This window comes from Canis lupus, chromosome 16 (assembly GCF_011100685.1).
Source record: "Canis lupus familiaris isolate Mischka breed German Shepherd chromosome 16, alternate assembly UU_Cfam_GSD_1.0, whole genome shotgun sequence".
Classification (NCBI taxonomy): domain Eukaryota; kingdom Metazoa; phylum Chordata; class Mammalia; order Carnivora; family Canidae; genus Canis; species Canis lupus.
Window position 1 is genome coordinate 13,169,329 of NC_049237.1, and position 22,645 is coordinate 13,191,973.

Below are 22,645 nucleotides of genomic sequence, written 5' to 3' on the forward strand. Positions count from 1 at the left end.
AGGCCTACCCTACTTATTCCCAGTACTTTGTTAGGAGGGACAATTTTTCCCTTAGGTCCTTATTGACAGGGTACTGCAAAATGCACTAAATAATATTCTTAACAAACCTCCACAACAATCACATTCACAAGAAGTCTAAGAACTAGGCTCTTTCCCCCAGGGCCCATTTCAAACTCTTTTCCATGCCTCAGGCAAAGCCATCTTGTAAAACTAAAATCTGCTGATGTTGCCCTGGTGCTTAAATTCTCCAAGTGGTTTTCCACTGCTTTTGGAATAAAAATCAGACGAGATCGGGCGCGTTCAGGGTGTTATGGCTGTAGACTTTGGAATAAAAATCAAAGTCCATAAGGTTACAATCAGGGTCCTACATATTCTGGCCCCAGAATGCTCTCTAAACTGCACCTCAATTGAGTACATTAAAGTCATGTTCCTCCTTTATGGGCCCTGTGAGACCCAGTTATCTCTGCTGCAGGACAGTTATCTCACTTTGTAACTCTAATTCATTCATGTGATTTTTTTTTCTTTCAAGATTTGATTTGAATCCAAGATCATTACCAATTAGTGTAGTATTAGTTTCAGGGGTAGAATTTAGTGATTTGTCACTTGCATAGAACACCCAGAGTGTTCACTACATGATGTGCCCTTCTTAATGCCCATCACTCATTTACCCCACCCCACCTCTGCACCTCCCCTGAGCAACTCTGTTTGTTCCCTAGAGTTAAGAGTCTCTTGCGGTGTGCCTCCCTGTCTGTGATTTCTTGATCAATGTCTGGCTCTTCAGGAGACTGGGTTCCTTGTTTGGTTTTGTTAATAATCATTTTCCCTGTGCCAACCATATTTCTGGCTCAATAAAAATGTGAATGAATCATGGATGGATGGATGGATAAACAAAAGTAATGAGTTTTTTATTCTTCAGATCCAAGAATCTGATCTGATTCTTGTGATTGACAAGAATTGTGACAAGAATTCTTGTGATTGACATCACATAGGTGGTTTTTGTTGTGCCTAAGATTTCATATCCGAGAAACCACCAAGGAGCCGACACCGATGCAAACACACGAGAGTTTATTTGGAAGCTCGAGCTTAGGTCCAAGTATACCCTACAGCAGAGCAGGGACTTGGACCCCCAATGGGGGTTTCAGCTTAGTTTTATGGGCTGGTCTAGGGGACCTCCAGAAGGGGTGTAGGAATTTTTCAAGTTCTTTTTACGTTCTGATATGGGGCTTTCAAAGGCATTGAGCTCTGTTCTCATTCTAATATGGGGCTTTCTAGGGCGTTAAGCTGTAAACTGTTTTTTTTGTTTGTTTGTTTGTTTGTTTGTTTTGTTTTTGCTTTCCCTGTAACTGAAGTAAGGTAAATTTCAGCTCTTATTCACAGGGGCCTGGGATGCCCGGACTTGTGCTAATGCTGAACTTAAAGTGGAATGGCATTAATTTTCTTGGCATCCACAGTTATCTGTAAGGATTAGAACTTAAAGCAATTTTAGGAGCTAACAGAAAATTCTAGGTAGGCTGCTTCTATGTAGGGCTGCAACTAGTATGAGACCAATGTCTATAGATCAGAATAGCTGGCAGGAAGAAAAGCTAGTCATTAGTGGGCAAGAGCCAGAGCAAACCAGTCCATGGAACTGAAATTATTATTATTATTATTATTTTTTGAACTGAAATTAAAATAGCATAAACTGTCTGACTCTGACTGGGAGCTGAGGTAGAGTCAATTATTTGCTTATGGATTTTTTTTTTAAGGATAGATTTTAAAACCAGTAGAAAAGAATGAAATACGTATCTGTCAGTCAATCCTCTGAAAGTATTTTGTTCACAAACAAAATGTTAATAGGTGCTGAGCAACTGTCAATTTAGAATATAATCTCTAACATGTTTTAAGTGTATTAACAAAACATTACAATGTTTTAACATGTGTTAAACATTAAATGTGAGGTTTTGATTGTCACTTCACTTGGGTGATTCTCTATGAATCTCAATTGAGTCATTGAAAAATTTCACTATGTGAAGACACTTTGATTTAACTGTCCCTCCTGTAATATGGGGGTGGGGGTCAAGATTTCCTGAAAAGGATTCTAGAAGGTTGTTTCCAAAGCAGGGCTCATTATTTCAGCGGATAACATGTAAAGGGAAATAATAAGTTGTAATTATATAAATGACGGATGTCCCCTTCTAGCTGTATTGGTACAATTCCTTTCAGAAGTAGGATTTTATCAGGTGAATAACCTCAGCTCATGTTAAGAGAAGTTTGTATTATGGTGATCTAAGGGCAAATTCAACCTGAAAAAAATGTAGTGTTCCAAGTTTGGTTTCAACCTCCAAGTGCCCTTTCCTGGAAATCTCACCAACTTTTCTCAACTGTTTAACACTTGCCACTCTTGGTGGCTTTAGAAAAGTCCAAAAACAATTGAACTCATTTCCAGTTAACTAAAAAAGTCAAGGGAAGGTTCAAAAAAAAAAAAAAAAAAAAAGGAGGAGGAGGAGGAGAAGAAGAAGAAGGAGAAGGAGAAGAAAAGAGGAAGAGGGTACTTCATGTATTTCACACAGTGGGGATTTGATTAAAGAATTCTGGGTTGAGTGTAACTGACATGTTGTATAGTAAAGATGTCTCTTAGCAGTGGAAACTTAATAGATTTAGCGAAATGGTAATACCTTCCACAGCCTAGATTGCTTACTGAGGCAGGACCACATAAAGTGATGTTGGAGGGAGGAATTTATCTAAAAACTGTAGCTTTGTCCTGGATCACCGAGTTTCCACATGGTCTTGCAAAAAACGAGGGGAAAAATGATTTTGTATAACTATAAACTTTCTGACCCGTGATGAAGTATAGAGAAGGCATAAAAATGAAAGATGAAAATAGAAGGGAATCAAAAAATCACTGGGATGAAGTCACTTTTGCTGGGAACTATGAAAGGAAGCACACACACTTCCAGTGTGCTTCTTGCTGTTTTGTTCATAAACAGCAGAACCACTTTAAGAAAAATGTGTCTCTGTTATCTTCCTGCGGCTTCTCTGTACTTTCTGCATCCCATCTCTGTCCATATCGCTGAGAATTGGGGTGATGCTCCCTTGGACCAATGGATGGTGAGTAGGGAAGGAAGCTCAGAAGTGAGCATAATCCCTCTGCTCTATAACTGCCATCTGTGTGTCAGAAACAGCATGGTTTGGGATTTTTTTGCTACCTGAAGGTGATTAGCTAGCTTGTTCCTGTTTCACAGATGCCAGCAGAAGACACAAGACTTCTGGGTCAGTGGCCTAAGACTTGGTTACCCATGGCAGAAGCATCCAGAGCTTCAGGTCGGTTCATGTTGGTTCTCATGCCTACCTCATTCCACAGGAACATTGCAAAGACCTCAGCATGCAGCCTGCACACTCATGAGTGTGTTCCCAGAGAGGAAAACTGAGTTTTAGAGCAAGAGAAGATGGGCCAGCTCTGTGCTTAGGAGGAAACGTCTCCTCATCCCTCAAAGTTGCTCAGGACAAATACAATCCTGAGGGGTGGTCCCAGATAGAGTGTGGTCAGGACTTTGGTAGATACAAGGAGTACATTTAGGGACACTTGTGGCCAATGGCAGGTTGCCTCTCCCAACGCTGGGACAAAGACCCAGTCCTGCCACTCATACGTCTCAGCTGCTCTTCAGGTTACACACCTCAGGCCCTAAATCCATAGGGCCTGGGTGTAAACCCCAGTTTTACCAGTTATTACCTTCAAACAAGTTATTTAACCACTTTGTGTCTTGGTTTCCCATCAATGATTAGGACAATAATGAAGCCACTTGCTAGGATTAAATGAGTTAACACACATATTGCACTTAGAACAGGTCCTAGTCCGCAGTAAGTAGTATTTCTGTTTCAATATGTATTTTGCTTCTAACTTTCCAGTTACCTTTTGGATAATTTCATATTTCATTCTAATTCCTCATCCAGGATTTCATGAGAAAATTAAGCCCTAATGCCACCACAGCTGCATCAAAAGCAATGACTTAACTTCTCCCCTATGCTTCTAGGATGCTAGCTATCAACCCTCCTTCGAAGAATTGAGAAAATGATGACTTGAATTAGGTTCCATGGTCTATCCTTCAGATTGGAATCCCAGGGTTAAAATTTAATTTTTGAGGTCCCTGGGTAGCTCAGTGGGTTGAGCAACCGACTCTTGGTTTCTGCTTGGGTCACAATTTTGGAGTCCTGGGATCAAGTCCCAAATCAGGCTCTGAGCTCAGTGGGATGGCTGCTTAAGGTTCTCCCTCTCCTTCTCCCTCTGCCCCTCCTCCTCCTGCTCATGTTCTCTTTTTTTTTTTTTTCTGTCTCTCTAAAAAATAAATAAAATAAATCTTTTGAGAAAACAAGCTATTTTTTTTCTTTTTTGCCCTTAATGGACAGACCTCACTGTAGGCTAGCCCGTAGGGGCCATAACTCTTCTAGTCAGTGGCGCTCCTTCGATCAGGGAACAATCTAGTGCTCTTGGCCTCTGCAGCCTGTCCCATTCATCACTGTGTGGCTGGGCCTACTACCACCAAGTCTGACACCAGTCGATACAGCAAAATGATTTATTTAATCAATCAATGAAGGGTGTAGCCAGGACCAGCATCGATAGCTTATCCCCCTTCCCCAACTCTATCTTTTTCTTGAATTTGACTCCTAGTATGAATGACTTTAAGGGGCAGTTCTTTTATCTCTTCCGCTTAGTTCTATAAGAAGTAAACTGGAAGATGCGGTACATTATCTGCAGATAAATACACTTCCCAAGACCATGTCTTTTAGAATACTCTCAGCTAACTTTTGCAACAAGGCTAACAGAAGATAGTTTATACATAGCCATGAGATTTTGGAAAATATGCTCCAGGCACATTGCTTTCTGGTAATAAAGATTAGAAAATCTAGGAAAGCAGAGCGTTGACAGATCCTAGATGGTTTCCTTCCAAAATCCTGTATCTCACATAGACTTTCAGGAAATCCTGGATCACATTCAGCGCAGATCTGGAGGTTCTGATACGAGACCCATATACTTCAAATATCAGGCTGTCAGAAGACAGAATGCCATTCCATTGCACAGGTTTTGGCACTTGACAAATTATTGGTCCTGGAAACTATCCCACTTCAATCTGAGATTGGCCACAAGCTGTCGGAAAACAGAAGTAGTTCCCCAAAAAAGATCTTTTTAAGATATTTGGACTCAGATAAATTCCAGTTGAGACTCCAGGATTCTGACTATATTGATTTCATCTTGAAAAATTTTAGGACATTTTATTCTATGTCAACGATAATTCTTGCAGATAATGCACTTAAATTCCAAAGCAAATCAATATCGAAAAATTCTTAGAGAGCATTTCTGAGCTCAGGGCTGAGCTAGTAGGTGTATGGGAAGCTCAGATATATTTGATCTGCCTTCAAGGAGCTTACCTTCAAGAAGGCTTCCCCTCATACCCACCCACACCTGTTCCCTCCCACCATTTGGCTAGAACTTCCACCCTTTCCTAGAGAAGGTTTACCTTGATTATAGATCAAATTCTAAAAAGAAGGCAAACTCACTCAGCAAAACTAACTAATCACATGTTTCAAAATAACCAAGTGAATTCCTCCTTCAAATCATTTTGGAATTTTATTGGATTCCTACCTAATTTAGCCGTAAACCCAAACTCCATTTCTTCATTACATTTCTGAAATTCATTACAGTAATTGCATGATCTTTCCTGCAGGTTAGTTTTATTTCTCCAACTCCCTGTGTAGTCCAAAACTGTTTTGGCTTTCTTTTTCTCGTCTCTTAAATTTGTATATATTGCAAACTAAAACTGCACTGCTGTTAAACTGGACTTTACTTTCTCCTACCTGGGAATGTCTCCTGACCAAAAGCCATTGTTCTATAGCAGTATGCTTATATATAATTTCCCCAACTACTAGATCCATTAAATATAAACTTCATTTTTAAGTTTCATGACCCAAGGAAATGAAATGCATTCCCCAAAGCTCTCATGATCTTGTAGTAAAGGAAAAGAAACCAGACTAATTAACTCTTGTTCACAGAAGGCCTCTTCAAACAAACACATGAACAAATAATGTGAGCTTCTGAATGCCGCCGTAGAAATTCCACTGCAGATGTGGTAAATGGCAAGATTTGTCCAAGTTCAGCCGCCACCATTCCTGCTGCCTTTACCATGATCACTGGCTGGGGAGGAGTCAAGAGAAAGATCAGTATTGTTACAGTATTTGTTGAGAGCTTCCCAGCAGCTATTTATTTCCTCCCCCCCCCTTAATAGATTCTTTTTAAAATAATTTTTTTTTGTTTTTCCTGACTTTAACACACAATGTTAAATTAGTTCCAGGTGTGCCACATAGTGATTTGACAACTCTATACATTATGCTGTGCTCACCATAAATGTAGCTCCTATCTGTCACCATATGCACTGTTACAGTATCATTGACTATATTCCTTATGTCTTTTATTCCCTGATTTATTTACTCTGTAACTGGAAGCCTGTACCTCCTCCTCCCCTTCACCCATTTTGATCATCACTTCACTGCCTTCTGACAGCCATCAGTTTGTTCTATTTATAGGCCCAATTCTGCTTTATGTTGTTTTTTTCCTTTGTTTTTGTAGATTCCACATATGACTGAAATCATGATTATCTGTCCTTCTCAGTCTGACTTCTTTCACTTAGCACAACACCCTCCAGGTCCATCCATGTTGTTGCAAATGGCACAACCTCATCGTTTTTCCATGCTGCAAAATATTCTGCTATGCACACCCCGCCATGTGTATGTGGCCACATGTACGCAGGTATGTAGTATGTGTATGCCGTATCTTCCTCCTCCATTCGTCTATCAGTGGACTCTGGTTGCTTCCATTATCTTGACCATCGTAAATAATGCTGCAATAAACATAGGATGCACGTATCTTTTTGAATTCGTGTTTTCATTTTCTTGGGGTCAATACCCAGCCCAGAAGCTCACTTTTATGCACAACTCCACTACCAATTATGAAAACATGGAGAAGGCAATCTGCATTGCATGCCCTTATCTTCCTTTCTTCTATAATGTTAGAAACACTTGATCAAGGCTAAAATTCCATCATTATTCACCTAAGGGAATTTAAACCTACAACGGTTGTAAATTGTCCGGGATTAAAACTAGCAGACTTGTGTGGATTAAAATGCATTTGTTACACTAATACAAAAAGGTATGATGTACATTCACCAGTTTGTTTTTCCTGATTTTAAGTATGGTGAACGTGGGGTACCCGGATGGCTCAGTGGTGGAGGTCGTGATCCCACAATTCCAGGATCGATTCCCACATCGGGTCCCTGCAGGGAGCCTGCTTCTCTCTCTGCCTGTGTTTCTACCTGTCTCTGTGTGTCTCTCATGAATGAATGAATGAATGAATGAATGAATGAATCTTTTTAAAAAATAAATAAATAAGGTGAACTTCAAGTACATTTCCAAATATATATATTTGCCCCTCCTAGAATTTAGTAATTGAGTTAAATTGTCTGACATAAATTCCTCCTTCCTTCCTTCCCTCCTGTTTCCACCTCTCCTTTTTCCTTCTACAAACAGCAAGCTGTGAAAATGTTCTAAGCACTGCATTTATCCCTAGAAATTTGCCAAAAAATTTTAAAAATAAAGGAATAAATAATTTTGCCCTCAAAAAAAGAGGCAGACAACCAAAGTGCTAAGGTTTTCTGCCATAAAAGGTATAGTTGCAATTAATATTCTCTCACACAAATTTTATAGGTTCTTTCGTTCAAAAGGAAATGACACATCAAGTTAGGCACTTTCTTTTTGCTATACATAGTTTTATCAGTTAGTTGTTACTGCAAAAAAATCAATGGGAAAGTAGAAAAGTAATAGAAAACACTCTTTATAGCTGACTTTGCAGAACATTATATCATTCGATTAATGCACATAGTTAACATTTAACTGTCTTAAGAGAAATATTTTTCTTCTTTACAGCCCACATTGCTTCCTTCCCTCAAGCTTAATTTAATGCAAAAACTCCCACTGATAGAGTTGTTAATGCTTGAGAATTTTTGTTTCTGTTCACAAAGCATGAGATACATTTCTATGTGTTGTGTACTATATATGTTGAAGCAGCAATAACATTTCTCATAGCCTTTCTCCCCTTTACAGATAGACCCTAGGGTTTCTGGCAGCCGTGCCTGACCTTGCTGGTTAGGAGTCCTGGTGAGGCTCCAGCAGTGTCTGAGGATGAAGCCTGGGTGAGCTCTGTCCTGGGAGGCGGAGGTGTTTGACTCCAGGGATGGATGTTGTGAAGTTCATTTGGAAATGGCTTCCTTGTGCAGGGCCCCACTGTACCTGGCTGTTGATCTTCTCCTAGATGCCCTCTGTGCTGATGTGGTGCTATGGCGCCCCCCCACCAAAGGTCAGAGTGCCCTGCTGAGCTGTGCCGGCCTATCCTTAGTGTGCCTGTCCATGTCCCCACGTGTCTCCTGGTGGCCGCCGTGCTCCCTCGTGATTTTGATTGTGGGATTGTGGGGACTTGGGTCCATGTTAGTATGGTAATAGCATCTGAGTTGGAGGGTAGAGTTCATTTTATTCCTTTTTGTTAGAATCCATAGCTTTATTAATGAATTGACTGTGTTTATAGAATCACTGAGATTCTAAAGGAGTCACTTAATTTTTTAAAAATAATCTACCAGCTTTTATGAAGCATGGTATATTCTATAGGGTTTTTCTAAAGGTTTCAGTTCATATGCCTTGCAAATGTCAGTGGCTTGCTATATATAATTTGTCCTAACACAAGGTGGCTTATTGCAGAATAATACAGTGTTTGGGATTTTAAAGGGAACCTCGACATTAAAAAAAAGTATTTGTGGTACTCAGTATTTAGGAGTTCTTTCTCCATTAATTCAGTAGCCAGTTTTGCCACAGATTTTGCTCTTCTTTTTTTTCCTTTGAGGTATAATTGGTATGTATTCCATAAGTTTAAGATGTACAGCCTTCTAATTTGACATTTGTATATACTACGGAGTGATCGCCACTGTAAGTCTGGTTACCATCTGTTACTGTAGTGACCCCCCTTCACCCATTTCACCCATAGCCCATGCCCCTTCCCTCTGATGACCACATCTGTTCTCTGCATCTTTGAGTTTGGTTTTGTTTTGTCCATTTTGTTTTCTAGATTCCGCAGATGAGTGAAATCATATGGTATTTTTCTTCTTCTGTCTCATGTATTGCACCCTCCAAGTCCATTCTCCTGGTCACAGTTGATTCCTTGTCACAAAGACTTGAGTCTTTTTAATGACTGAGTAGTATTCTGTGCATGTGTGTATATCCATTCATCCATCCATGAACACTTAGATTGCTTTTGTATCTTGGCCAGTGTAAATAATACTGTTGTAAGTTAGGGCTGCATGTATCTTTTTGAATTAGCATTTTGATATCCTTTGGGTAAATACTCAGGAGTGGAATAGCTGGATCAGATGATAGGTTCTAAGACCAGAAGCCAGGAAATGCCTAGAAAACAGGGCAGTAAGCTTCTTGACATTGGTCTTAGCAACATTGTTTTTGGATGGGACTCCAAAGGCAAGGGAAACAAAAGCAAAAATAAACAAATGGGAGTATTATCACGCTAAACTGTTTCTGCACCATGAAGGAAATCATCAACAAAATGAAAATACAGGGCACCTGATTGCCTCAGTTGGTTAAGCATCTGCCTTTGGCTCAGGTCATGGTCCCAGGTCCTGTAATTGAGCCTCCCATTGGGCTCCCTGCTCAGTGGGGGGATGCCCGCTTCTCCCTCTCCTGCTCCTGCTTGTTTTCTCTCTCTCTCTCTCTGTAAAATAAATAAATAAATTATTTTTTTAAAAAACGAAGACAACCTACTAAATGGGAGAAATTATTTGCAAATTATATGTCTAATAAGAGATTAATATACAAAATATATAAAGAACTCCTACAACTCAATAACAGGTATCTTGACTAAAATATGGCCAGAAGACCTGAAAAGACGTTTCTCCAAAGAAGACCTGCAGATGGCCAACAGATACTTGAAAAGATGCTCAACATCACATCAGGGAAATACAAACCAAAACCATAATGAGCCATGACCTCAAACCTGATAGAATGGGTGTTATCATAAAGAGAAGAAATAAGTGTTGGTGAGGATACGGAGGAAGGGAAACCCTCTCTGCACTGTTGACAGGAATCAAACTGGTGCAGCCTCTGTGGAGAACAGTATGGAGGTTTGGCAAAGAGATAAAGTAGAACTCGCTCATGTCTTGCCAGTTATTGCTAATTAGTACCTGTATGTGAGAAGAATCGATAGGTGTGGACACTACAAACCCAAGCACTAGTTCTTTTTTCAGTTGTTCTACTTACACAGCTTTGCCATACACTGAATTGTATATGAAAGGAAGAGTTGAGTGGAAGCCTTCAGACCTACTTTGCTTGAGAGTCGAAGTTGACTTCATTTGAGTTTTAATCATAAACATGCAGGATTTTGTATGTGAGGGGACTTTGACCTTAGTGTCATCCATGTCAATTAATAATAATAAAACATACGTTCAAAAGGCATGTGGTTGTCATAGACGCATTATAACAAGTCTTCTACATGAGATGTATCTGTCCAGCCTCCTACCACACACACACACACACGTGGAAGGACATTCCCTATGAGGAATTGGAAACATGGCCATTGTCCGTATGTGAGTGGGCTGTTCTTAACCTCCTGAGCTGACAAATCTAGTCTGTGTACAAATTGTGTTTAGTGTTTTTTTAAATGTGTGTTATTTTCTTTTTGAAAATAATCTTAATTTCCTTACGGTTATTTGTTAATTTTATCCATTCTAGAGAGAGCCTTTGTGCAGTACCGAGTATGCTAGAACTATCATCCAAATAGTGATACATTTTTCTAGACTGAAGAAATCTAGATGTATTTTTGTGTTTTATATCTTTAATACTTGAATGGCTTTAACCAAAATAAATAGCTGTTCACACATGACTGATAGGGTTTTAGTTTTTGTCACCCAGTGAAATAGGCTTGTCGATTGGCCCTAGGTCATCATCAGCTTAAAGAGAGGAAAATGCACTTGTTTTAATATCTATGTGATCAAGATATCAAGCTACATTTTCTTCTCTAGCAGAGATGTGTCACACGAGGTTGTAGCTGTGTTCAGTGTAGTCATGTGGATGGATGCAAAATGAAGAGAAACGTTCCAGTCTGAAGCATTGTCATCTTTTCTCCTAATGAGCCTAAAATTCTAACAAACAACGCACTTTTGGCATCTTTCTTGACAAGCACGCTGTATACGCTTGTCAATGGTTAAAAAAATGGATTGAAAAAAATTGATTGAAAAAAAAAATGGATTGACTCCCAAATTGTTTTTAAATTCAGCAGTTTATCTAGTAGGTGACAGATTAAAAATGCACACTCAGAGCTTGTTCTCTGGGTTTGAACGTAATTCTATTTAAACTGTAAGACATGGTGTCTTCATTTTCTGACAGTCCTTGAGACGAAATTTATCTCATTAGTCATTAAGCATCATATTTCTTACATGGCTGCTGTTAATTCGAGGAAGGTCATTTGGGAGGGCTTATTAAGTGGGACAAATGCAGCAAATGCTAAGAAAGTACGGCCGCCAGCAGTTCAGCCAGTTTGACAAGGCCTGCTAGGTGATTGATAACTGCACCAGTTTGAAATCCAGACCTCAAGGAATGGAGTGGTAACCAGGTGCGAGAAGAAGCAATTGCCAACATATGCCTGCTCGTAGGCAGGGAAGACATAGATTACAGTGCAGGGAGTGTCAGGAGGCTTTTTTTATCATGAATTCTGCCTCTTACTCACCTGTTATTTTTAGAACATTGCATCTGTTTGTCAAAAAGAAATGAAAGCTGAATAGGTTCAGTCTACGTGGCCTTCAAGGGGCTCCAGAACTAAAAGCTCTCTGATACATGAAGTGACACTGTTTTATATTAACCATAATCTAAAAGTACAGAATTGGTTTGCTTGTCGTAAAAATAACAGCCATTTGCTCTGGCTGACATTGTTGCCAAATTGCAAGTTAGTGGCAACATAGATCTAAGCCTACTTGTCTGTGACCTGCCTCACGTTGGCAACCAATGAATGGTACCGGTGAGTAGATGATAAACTCCAGCAGATGACAGGCTGTCGACAGAGAGACTGAAGCAGAAGATCAGGAAATCTTATAATGTGACACATCTGGTACAGAATCGTGTGCAGGCTGGCCCGCTGCCAGATTGTACTGTGGAGTGTAGGAATGCTCTCTGGGTCATATCAACATGTTAATAAAGGGAAAGTTTTCTTTTCCAATCGAGAGGGGTGACCTTATATTAATTGGCAGGAATTTTGAGCAATTTTAAGAATTTTTCAAAAGTTCTTTCATATTACTAAAGGCTCAGGTTTCACAAAACAAGCCAGTGGCTAGTTTAAAAGCCCAGGCTGCTACCCCACAATTGGCTTCTGTAATGTGTGAAGTGCTTATGAGTTAATTAGTCGCAAGGCATTTTTCTTTATGTTTATTTTTTTTTAATATTTTATTTATTCATGAGAGAGAGAGAGGCAGTGACACAGGCAGAGGAAGAAGCAGGCTCCATGAGCCCGACCTGGAACTCGATCCCGGGTCTCCAGGATCAGGCCCTGGGCTAAAGGTGGCGCTAAACCGCTGAGCCACCAGGGCTGTCCGGCATGCAGTTTTTATGATCTTGTCATATCTCCCAATACTCCCCATAGGGTACTCTCAAAGTACCTAAAAGTATTTGGGATTCCTAGAATCGACCATGACATTTTACACATTCCTACTCTATACCTGCCACTCCTACTGCCTAGAGAATTCCTATTTATACATCAGGACCCGTTGTGAATATCATCTGCTCTGTGATCTCCTTTGGAATTGTGGTTCCATCCTCTGTGCTCCAGAAATATTTTGAATACAGCTCTAATGCAAAATGTACATCAGGTATTTAATGACTTGTTTATATATCTTCTTTCCCACTCTACTGGGAGAGCCACAAGGTCAAGATAATGTACATCCTCCTGCCTAGAACATGCACAGGTTTAGAAAAGCAGTTCATTAAGTTCCTCAAATTGGAGGAAGGACCGGCTGTGAGATATGTTTCCCCAGGATGCGTGGACAGGAAGCCAAGGGAAGGAAGGAGTTAATAGTTCAACCTTTACAATGTTATGATTGGTAACCTTGGATTTGAATTTCCATTTAACACAATTGGCCAGTGAGAACGCATTTTCATCACAAATCCTTATTTCCTCCAAATTTTCTAAAAACATCACCCTATCAGTTTGAATCCTGCAGGCTCTTTCTCAGCCAAAAGGAATTTCCCTTTAAACAAAAACTATTCAGACATTTCCAAGATATGAAATGTTTAAAAACCAGGATTTTACACTCAGACAACTAGGAAACTGTTTGTGGATTTTTTTCCCCCAGACTCCTCTTATTTGCCAAGAAGTCTGAAGAGGATTTTTTTTTTCTGATGTTAAGAAAAATGTTTCCTACCTCTGTGCCTCTCTGTTTTTTCCATTCTTTATATTGTCTGGGTTTTACAGAAGCAAGGTTTTAAGTCAGGAAAGAGAGGCTACAGAATGCAACACAACAGCTGCCAATTGAGCTGTTCCAACAATACAGGCAATCAACTAAATCTTGTTGGTGTGTTAAATCATTTTTTAAAGCTGAAAGGCCTTCAAAGGCAAGAGCATGATACCCAGAATAGAACTATGGGGTTAAAAAAAAAAAACCTTGGTGGCCATGTGATACAAATGCAGTATTTTACAAGTTGGATAAACTGACACCCAGAATGTCAAGTACCTTGTAACACAAGTTTACACATCAAAACGACATGCTCCAAAGAAAAAGTCTCTTCCAAGAGCCATCATTGATACTTCTAACAAGAAGCAGGCATAGGAATTTGGGTGGCTCAGAGTAACCCATCTCTACTCTTAAAAACACCTCAAAGCTCTTCAGTAATGTCAGCACGGTTTGGGTAAATAAATTACTCCAGAATAGAGCAAGTCAAAGGCAGGCAGTTCAACAGGAGGCAATTGCAACTGAGCTTGACAGCAGGTATACACAACGGAGGAAATATATGGTACACGATTCTAAGAAGTTATGTCTGATTTTTGCACTGACCTGCCACCTAGTCCTAGAAAAATTTAGACATACCACCTCAGAACGCCACAAAGTGTTTCCCAACCCAAAGAATAAGCACAAGCCCAGCTAAAACACAGCTTGCATCTGACGAGTGACACTGACTCTAGAAACAACTGTGTCCCAGTAATGACCTGTGAGTTTCTCATGGGTCTATACAGCAGGAGAGCTAAGTCAGTAAATAAATGAGATACCCTGAGATAAATGGGGTGCAGTGATAAAAGGAGTTCAAAGTGTCCCCTACTCTTCTCAGAATAATGATCATGAAGATTCAGGATTACCCAGTCATTGCCCTTCCAGAACTAATGAAGGCCCAGAAGAATCTTGGGTTATACCAAACTTTCCATCAATAGGCAAAAAAATAGATACAAAGATCTGAGAACTGGCTGTATTGAAAGTGATAGAGGGGAGCATACAGAAAGAATAGAAGGCCAAGTACCAAACACGCACATTTAGGAGGTAGCAAGGAAGCCAGTGAAAAAGGAAAAGCTGAGCCCCTCAGACTGTCACGGAAGCCGATCACGAATGAGTTATGAGATGACCTTGTAGTCAATGCTGCCAAATTATGTCCATGAGGCCTAGTAGGTCAGGACAGAGAAAAGACTAGGTGTAGTAGTTATAGAGAAGTTGGAGGACCTTCTAACAACAGTGGGTACCAGAACTGACAGGGTGCAGAAGTAAGTAGAAAGTAAGGAAATGCAGGCAGTAGGTATTGACTACTTATTTCAGAAAAGCTGGCAGTAAACAAAAGGGAAAAAATGTGAGCAAGAAGGAGCAACAGCATCTGGCAAACATGTGTTCAAGGCAGAGACCTGTGTTTACAGCAGAAGGTAGAAGCTGGGGAGGGCAGGAAATGAGGATGTGTGCGAGAAACTAATAACAGGCTCTTGTGCTTCCTGAGTGATGTCAGACTCCTAAGGTCAGAGCATCTCTGCCTCAGAGAGAAGATGTTAAGTCAGGGGAGACGGAGGAAAAGCCTATCTATTATGGGCCAGGCAGTGACATGTGAGGTAACATGGCCCTTGACGTCGAATCTGCCTGACTTTGCCAAAGCTCACCCTTTCCACCATGCTGCCCTCAGCTCCACACTAGTGGAAACCAGGGCTGTTACACAATCACCCACACTCCCACCTCCAAACTAACGAAAAGATCATTGACACCAAATTACCCATGTTGCTTCCACACTAAATTTTCAGATTTCCAGAAGCATTTACAAGAATTTAGAGTTTAAAAAATATATGAACGAAAGAGGTCAGAGCCACCGAACTTAACCATTCTCCGAGAGTGCCTCACTCCACTTCTTTAGGCATCAAGCAATTATTGTGTATCTCTGAGCATCTTGCACTTGGCTAAGTAAGCATCATGAGAATACAGAAAAGCCAAAGTTGTGTCCCCTGTCCTCAAGGAGCTTATGTTTCAGCTAAGCCAATCTATTGATTGCTCTAGGCCAGAGATTCTCAGTACATAAAACAGGCCAATGCCTCCCATGCACCCCGCAGATGACCTATATGTTTCAATTCAGGAAAAATCTAGGTCACTTAGAACTTCATTTGGAAGAGATGGAAAGCATGTGATGAGCAGGGAGGAAGAGGAGGAGGCTCAAGGTTGATCCAAAGATCATGCTTTTCATCATTTTCTTTCAATCTGGACTCTGCAGTGGCAGGGAACATGAACACCCCCCCTCATTCATAAAATTACTCACTTGGACAATTGAGACATTCTATAGCCGTAGGCCCAAAATCCTACCAAATAACCAAGCAACACCTAGGGCCATCTGCCTCGAGACAGCAGACAGATCAGAGCCATGCCAGGCTGAGGCAGGCAGTTCAGGATGCCAATAGGTACACCTGGGCTTATCACTATTTGAATAGCCACGAGCAACCGAAAAAAAAAACAGAAAAAAAAAAAACAAAACAGCTTCCTTGAAAACTGACATTCAGCTTTCCACCTGCAGATCTGAAGTTGTGTGGACCTCCCAACAAAACAAGTCATTCTTGTCTTACATGATAAGCATGATTGTAGGCTTAGTTACCTTTAGCCCTGATATTTGACCCTGATACAGACAGTTCAGATAATATAGTCAATTCTACATTTCCTAGCTAGTGAGTTGGGACACAGCAGCACATCCTCCCTGATCACCTTTGTGTGCATTTCCGAGAGGCCAGTCTTGTCTCTGTGGTCTTCCTTCATTCGGTACTATTAGCACAGGTAAATAACGCTCTTAGAGCTTTGTAAGTGGCACAGTACCTGGTTTGATCTTTTATTTCCAAGGCTAATTACTGTGGATTATAAAACATTTTCCATCTGCTAGCCCACCTCTGTGAGGAAAACAGCCATTGGTCAAACAAACACACTAATGAAAGGACTGCCAACTCAGACTATTTTTCCAATGATCATGCTGAGTGAGCTACCGATAGCTCTTCAAGCCCCAGATGACTAATCTGAGCCAATCATGAAAATCCTGTTCTAGCCATTGGTTTTAAAATGGTTAAATGACCCCATCCTTGTCGATGAAGCTCAAAGAGAAATCAGCTGGCAGACTTCTGAGAAAAGTTTCTTCCATTCTAAAAAAGGACACAGCAAGGCTCAATCTCTCTTTTTCCTCTGAATATTGCCATTTTGAATCAAATACCAGAAACTCATATGGCAATGAGTTGTTTTCTCATTGCATTGAGCCCAAAGATGAAATTTGCACATAGATGGATGGCTGTTAGGACCATAATGACACGGAGGAGTTGCCCAGTCAGTCAAACAAGGAGCTATATACTTACAACGTGACATAATAATTTACTTATTGTATAAGCAATCTGAATCAGGTTTCAGTTACTTACAGCTGCAAAAATTGTAATTTAATTCAATTATTCACCTAGATGCAATACTTCGTTTCTCTTGCAAGACCAGCTTCACGTCAGACTTCCCTGCTTCCATAGAACATTCTTACTTGGGGTCTTTGAAGAAAGAGGGCAAGCACAAAATCCAGTAGTGCCCTCTCAACTTTCAGCAGTATGCCTGAGTCCACCTGCCCCCAACCTGTGTTATCACCATGAGAACAATTTCAGAGACAACAATCTAATAGGTCAAAGAAATTTCACCAAGCCATTGAAAATCCTTTAGATCATAGATATATTAGCAACACATGTACCTGGCTGCTTTATGAATAAGAGCCAAGTATATGGAATAGTAGAAGAATAGTGAGTGCTCCCCCCACTCCCCAAATATTTCTCCCCTACAACTTGGGTATTGCCAGAAGTTCTCCATTTAGAAATCCACCTTTTGGGATCCCTGGGTGGCGCAGCGGTTTGGCGCTTGCCTTTGGCCCAGGGCGCGATCCTGGAGACCCGGGATCGAATCCCACGTCGGGCTCCCGGTGCATGGAGCCTGCTTCTCCCTCTGCCTGTGTCTCTGCCTCTCTGTGACTATGACTATCATAAATAAATTAAAAAAAAAAAGAAATCCACCTTTTTGAGTGGAAGTAATTACTGTTAAATATAAATGCCCATTTAGGGGTCATGTTAAACTTTACTAATATTTAAATTTTCAGTGTAAGCTCATCAAATCTTTCATGAGAGCAAAATTTAGGAGTTAGAAAGAGAACACTATTACAGTGAGTACTTGAGGCCCAAGAAGGGAGGAAAACATGAAAACAAAGGTCAAGAAAGGTGAAGTGAGAGCCTTGAAGACAAACTATATTTGCTTTGCAATTCGACTAGAACTCATTACTTATCATTCAGTGCGTGAAGATCAGGTGACAAGCAATGATATCCTCAAGCCAGCAGGACCCTGGGTTCCACCTCAGAACCTGGTCAGGGGCCAATAACAGGAGTTGTCCCCAAGGTGGTACATCAGCCCCAAATCTTCAATATCCCATTGGAGTCACATCAGTTGCTGGGCCAGCCAGGAGGAAGGGGAAACCACCAGCCTGTGAGATTAGCCAACTCCATCCCAGAACTCAGTGATAGATGTGGATGCCAGATGGCCTTCACATCTGGACACAGGTTGAACAGCCCCTTAACTCTCTACCTCCCACTGTCTGGTATTGGTCGTTTCACTTGAAGAACCAACCAGATATAAAATTTTAGTGCACAGCCAATAAGTAACCTTACAAGTACTAGATTGATATGAACAGCATTGAAAACAAAACCAAACATCATTATCTTTGCAGACTCCATCATATAGTTTTCTACGAAGATTAAAATCATTGCAAAAATTGAAAAAAAAATCCCAATTTTCCAGATTGTTAAACTGAGATATAAGAAAGTTACCAAGATCAAAAAGTTTATCAGACCCAAACTCACAGTTAATCTTCCACCCGTAGAGCCCCCTTCCACCAAGGATTCTGGCCTCCTCCTCTCTTCACCAAGGCCTCCACTGACTTGGAAAGTGTTGAGCCTTTTTTTTTTTTTTTTTAAGATTTTATTTATTTATTCATGAGAGACACAGAGAGAGGCAGAGACATAGGCAGATGGAGAGGTAGGCTCCCTGTGGGAAACCTGATATGGGACTCAGGACTCAATCCCAGGACCCCAGGATCACGACCTGAGCTGAAGGCAGAGCTCAACCACTGAGCCACCCAGGTGCCTCAGGAAGTGTTGAGCCTTAATGGAGCACCAGATCTCCTCTCCCGCTAGGGAGACTCAAGTTAAAATTACCTCTAGTCCAGTCTTACATGGTGCCTTTAAGCTTTAATTTTACATTTTCTAAATACATTCTGGAGGTAAAAAATAGAACAGTATAAAAGAGGTAGTATATAAATAACTCCCTTACCCCTGCTCCCTCTGTTGACCCCCCCAGTCCCCAGATGACCATGCCAGAAACAATTATTCATTTCTTGAGCGTCCTTCCAAATATAAACTGTGTCTATATTAGTAGATAAAATTTATAGCCTGTTTCCCTCTTTAAATTACAAAATCCCACAACGAATGCCCAGAAATGTAATTTGCACCGAATCTTAGAGGAACACAACATATGTGTTAGAAATGCCCAATATCCGGGCAGGTTTGGGGGAAGGAACAAGGTTTCTCACAATGCTTTCAAACCAGAAAAGAGACACACTCTCATTTTTAGATCTACCATCTTTTCTAGGCCCACTTTTAGCCTATACACACTCTGGATACAACAGCACTCACTGTTTTAAAATAATATGTTGTCAAAAATTAAAAAAAAATGTCATCTGTATGGAAACTTTTAAGATTTTTTATTTATTCATAGAGACAGAGAGAGAGAGAGAGAGGCAGAAACACAGGCAGAGGGAGAAGCAGGCACCATGCAGGGAGCCCGACGTGGGACTGGATCCAGGGTCTCCAAGATCGCACCCTAGGCTTCAGGCAGCGCTAAACCTCTGCGCCACTGGGGCTGCCCGGAAACTATATTTTAAGCTCCAAGAGGAAGCCCAAAGCTCTAAAAACTTGGGATCTAATGAGCAAGTGCATATTCATTCTATCCATGTACTTCATTATTTTGTAAGCTTGGAACCTGTCCCTTCTAAGCCTTTGTCCTTCTGAACCAAGAAGTCTTCTCCCCACTAACCATATGAGAAAAACACTGCTCCAGCTGGTTCACAGAAGGTGCCAGAGAAGGTACAATCGCAGCTTCAGGCGATTTGAACCCTCTACATTTTTAAAATCAGGTAGGTGACAGGTTTGCTAAAACAGGGCATTAGCAATCATGCATGTGGTAACTAAATCCCTATTTAGGCCTGGGGGTCAGACTATTCCACATTTTGGACAAACAGCAATAATAACCAGCTCTGCAATTGGATACCCAACAGAGTTCAAGAAACAGATGGGAAAGTTATCTATTTTCAAATCTCTGCCAGACTCCCCTTAGTTTAGAAGCAATACAATCCAGCCGTCTGTTGCTACTAAATCCAATACCTCTTTCAACACTAATTCATATACATAGTGTGTTGGCAAGGACCCGTAGTAATGATGAGTGGCATTTTATAGGAGTGAGCTGCCCAGAAGAGAGACACATTCCTAAGTGGCAGACATAAAAGTCATTTTAAAAAAATAAAAAAATAGAGGAAAAATAATCACACATCACTGCTTCATCACAGTAACATAGAAAAACTGACCTCTTGGGGGATCCCTGGGTGGCTCAGCGGTTAAGCACCTGCCTGCAGCCCAGGGTGTGATCCTGGAGACCTGGGATTGAGTCCCATTTCGGGCTCCCTGCATGGAGCCTGTGTCTCTGTCTCTGTCTCTCTGTCTCCCTCTCTCTGTCTCTCATGAATAAATAAATAAAATCTTTAAAAAAGAAAAACTGAGCTCTTAATGCCAAAAGGAATGTAAGGTCTCTACCCCTGACACTCTTCATAAAGATCTTAATTAGAGCCAGTCCAAACTGTTCTGTCTGGAGTTAATGTCATAGTCACAGGTAGCATCTTAAATCCTAGTCTGTGATCTCACAAATGCAAGTCACAGGCCGAAAGGGAATGTGTATGCCTGTGCACAATTCATGCCACCAGCTGAAAGACAACCCCAAAGCTGTGGCATTACAGCTGCTGGATGAGATATTTTCATAGTATGTTTAAGAACAAAAGAGAACTGTCTCCCCCCTCCACCCCATGGTTCAAATGCCGCCCATGTCAGTAGAAACACCTGGAGCACCCAATTACCAGAAGATATTTGAGGGCCAATGTGTTCTAAGTCCTGGACTGACAACAGGAAGTTCATCTGGGCCCCCAAACCAAATGCAGCCCAAATGGTCTCCTCGGGGAAAGCCTCAGTGAGTAAAACCCAAATCCCACTACACATCTGGCTTTTGCCCCAGCATGAACTACCACTCCCTCTCCGCCCTACACTCTGCATTTTTCCAACAAGCCATTCTCAGCCATCACAAATGCCTTGGTGGGAATCACAGGGAGGCCCTCATCCCTTTTCCCAAAATAACGTAGACCAGAGGCAAAGGCCAAGGAGGTGGGGCCTGCAGGCCATTTTGCAAAAGTTTCAAATATCCTGGCACTGACCCCCTTAAAAAAAATCATGAAGGGAAAACAGCCAAGCTTCTCGTTTTCTCATTAGTTCTCTGTCTCTGTCTCTCACTCATTACTAACTTCTGCATTTTTAAGAAACAAGCAAAAAGTAGATCTCACATAAAATCATATTAACATTGCTGGCTGTTGGAAGCAGGAGTTTATTTTGCAAACTCAATGCCAAACACTTGAACCTGACACCTTTAAAAGAAATGTGCAGTGTTCTGTGACAGTTCAATCCCCAAACGGGTCCCTGAGGCATAAGACGGAACAAAGAACTGGGGAGCCGTTCCACCTCCTCCAAAGCCTTTCTGACATATGCAACTGCCTCAGATTTCCATACTCTGCTGATCTTTCCCCTGAAGAAGAGAGAGGAAGCAGATTTATTGGCTGTCCAGTTAAAGAGACCAAATAACGTAGTCTCTCTCCTACATGTCAAAGAAGCTTTTCCAATACACACACACACACACACACACACACGCACACCCGTGCAATTCCTTCCAGAAACATAGAAAAAGTAAAGAGCGAGACTGTGACAGCGAAGGGAAGAAAATGCCACTTTGTTTAGTTCTCCAAACCTTCCCAGGGAACAGCAGCAGACTCAACAGTGGCACCGAATTCTCCACCACCTACCCCTTGGGCTCTCCCCTGCCCCCCAGCAGGGGTGAAACAGGCTCGGGAACAGAGCCTTCCTTGCCAAAGGAACACAAACTGTCACTGCGATCACGGAAGCCCGAAAAGGGCCAGGGGCCCACCCTCGTCTGTCCGGGGGGCAAAAGCACACCTGTCGCTGGGTGTCTGCCCCGGGCATGCCTGCCTCCTCCCCGACACTTCCTCCGCAGCCCCCGCCCCCCGCTGCCCTTCAGGTCCTCACCGTGTGGTACATCAGAGCCTCGGTTTCCCCGGGCTCCGACAGCTCGCTCAGCTTGCGGTCCCACTGCAGGACGCTCTGCTCCCCGCTCTCCAGCACCTCCATGCCGGGCGAGGATGCTGCGGCCTGAGCACAGCGGGTGGAGATGCCTCCGCGGTTAGGGTCCCGCGCGGGGTGTGCGCGTGCGCGTGTAGCTTAGGCACCTAGGAAGGAAGCGCGTCCTGTGCTCTATCTACCTGCCGGAGAACCAGCTGCCAGGTGCTCCCGGCCGGTGACCTCGGAACTCTGAGAACTGCCGGGGGAGACAGGCTGTCCAGGGACCCGGCTGAAGGCTGATGGGGCTACAGCAGGGCGCGCATCCAAAACAGAGGCAGATCAGGTCTCACCCCAAGAAAATCCCTTTGCAATAAGCCCACTTCCCACTACCGCCCCAGACGCAAACTTTGAGACTTCCCCAGGGCTCCTCCGCACGGCTCCAGGACCCCAGCTAATGACTCCACCTCCCTCCAGGGCAGTGACCAATCGGATGCTCACCGCGCCCGCCCGACCCAATCAGAAGTCAGGGATCCCGCCCCGTCCCGCCCCGAAAGGCTGGGCAGCGGGAAGGCTCAGCCCAGGCTTTGGAATGTGGGCGGGGAGCGCCTCTGACGTCACCGGGGAACTCCC

General features: G+C 42.0%; 1 protein-coding gene across 3 annotated transcripts; it reads right to left on the reverse strand.

Annotated features, from left to right (window-relative positions):
• Positions 1 to 4,536: 4,536 nt before the first annotated feature.
• LOC102152103 (cyclic AMP-responsive element-binding protein 3-like protein 2) lies at positions 4,537 to 22,468 on the reverse strand. Of its 3 annotated transcripts, none has more exons than XR_005371281.1 (2): positions 9,646 to 9,708; positions 4,537 to 6,166 (listed from the first exon to the last, which is right to left on the reverse strand). XR_005371281.1 is itself a non-coding variant. In XM_038559479.1 (2 exons), the coding sequence occupies exons 1-2, from the start codon at positions 22,082 to 22,084 to the stop codon at positions 6,008 to 6,010; spliced, it is 261 nt and encodes an 86-aa protein (XP_038415407.1). In that variant the 5' UTR covers positions 22,085 to 22,468; the 3' UTR covers positions 4,537 to 6,007. The 3 variants fall into 3 exon arrangements, 1 of the variants encoding a protein (XP_038415407.1); XM_038559479.1 differs by lacking the exon at positions 9,646 to 9,708 and adding an exon at positions 21,983 to 22,468; XR_005371282.1 differs by lacking the exons at positions 4,537 to 6,166; positions 9,646 to 9,708 and adding exons at positions 9,734 to 9,793; positions 21,983 to 22,468.
• Between the last annotated feature and the right edge of the window lie 177 nt (positions 22,469 to 22,645).

What these genes read in the sequence shown, in the direction of transcription:
- LOC102152103 (XM_038559479.1), bottom strand. Translation starts at nt 22,084, where the DNA reads ATGGAGGTGCTGGAGAGCGGGGAGCAGAGCGTCCTGCAGTGGGACCGC. An exon ending in AGGCTCTGATGTACCACACG is followed by an intron (nt 6,167 to 21,982) that starts GTGAGGACCTGA and finishes ACTCCTCCCCAG; the next exon opens with CCAGTGATCATGGTAAAGGC.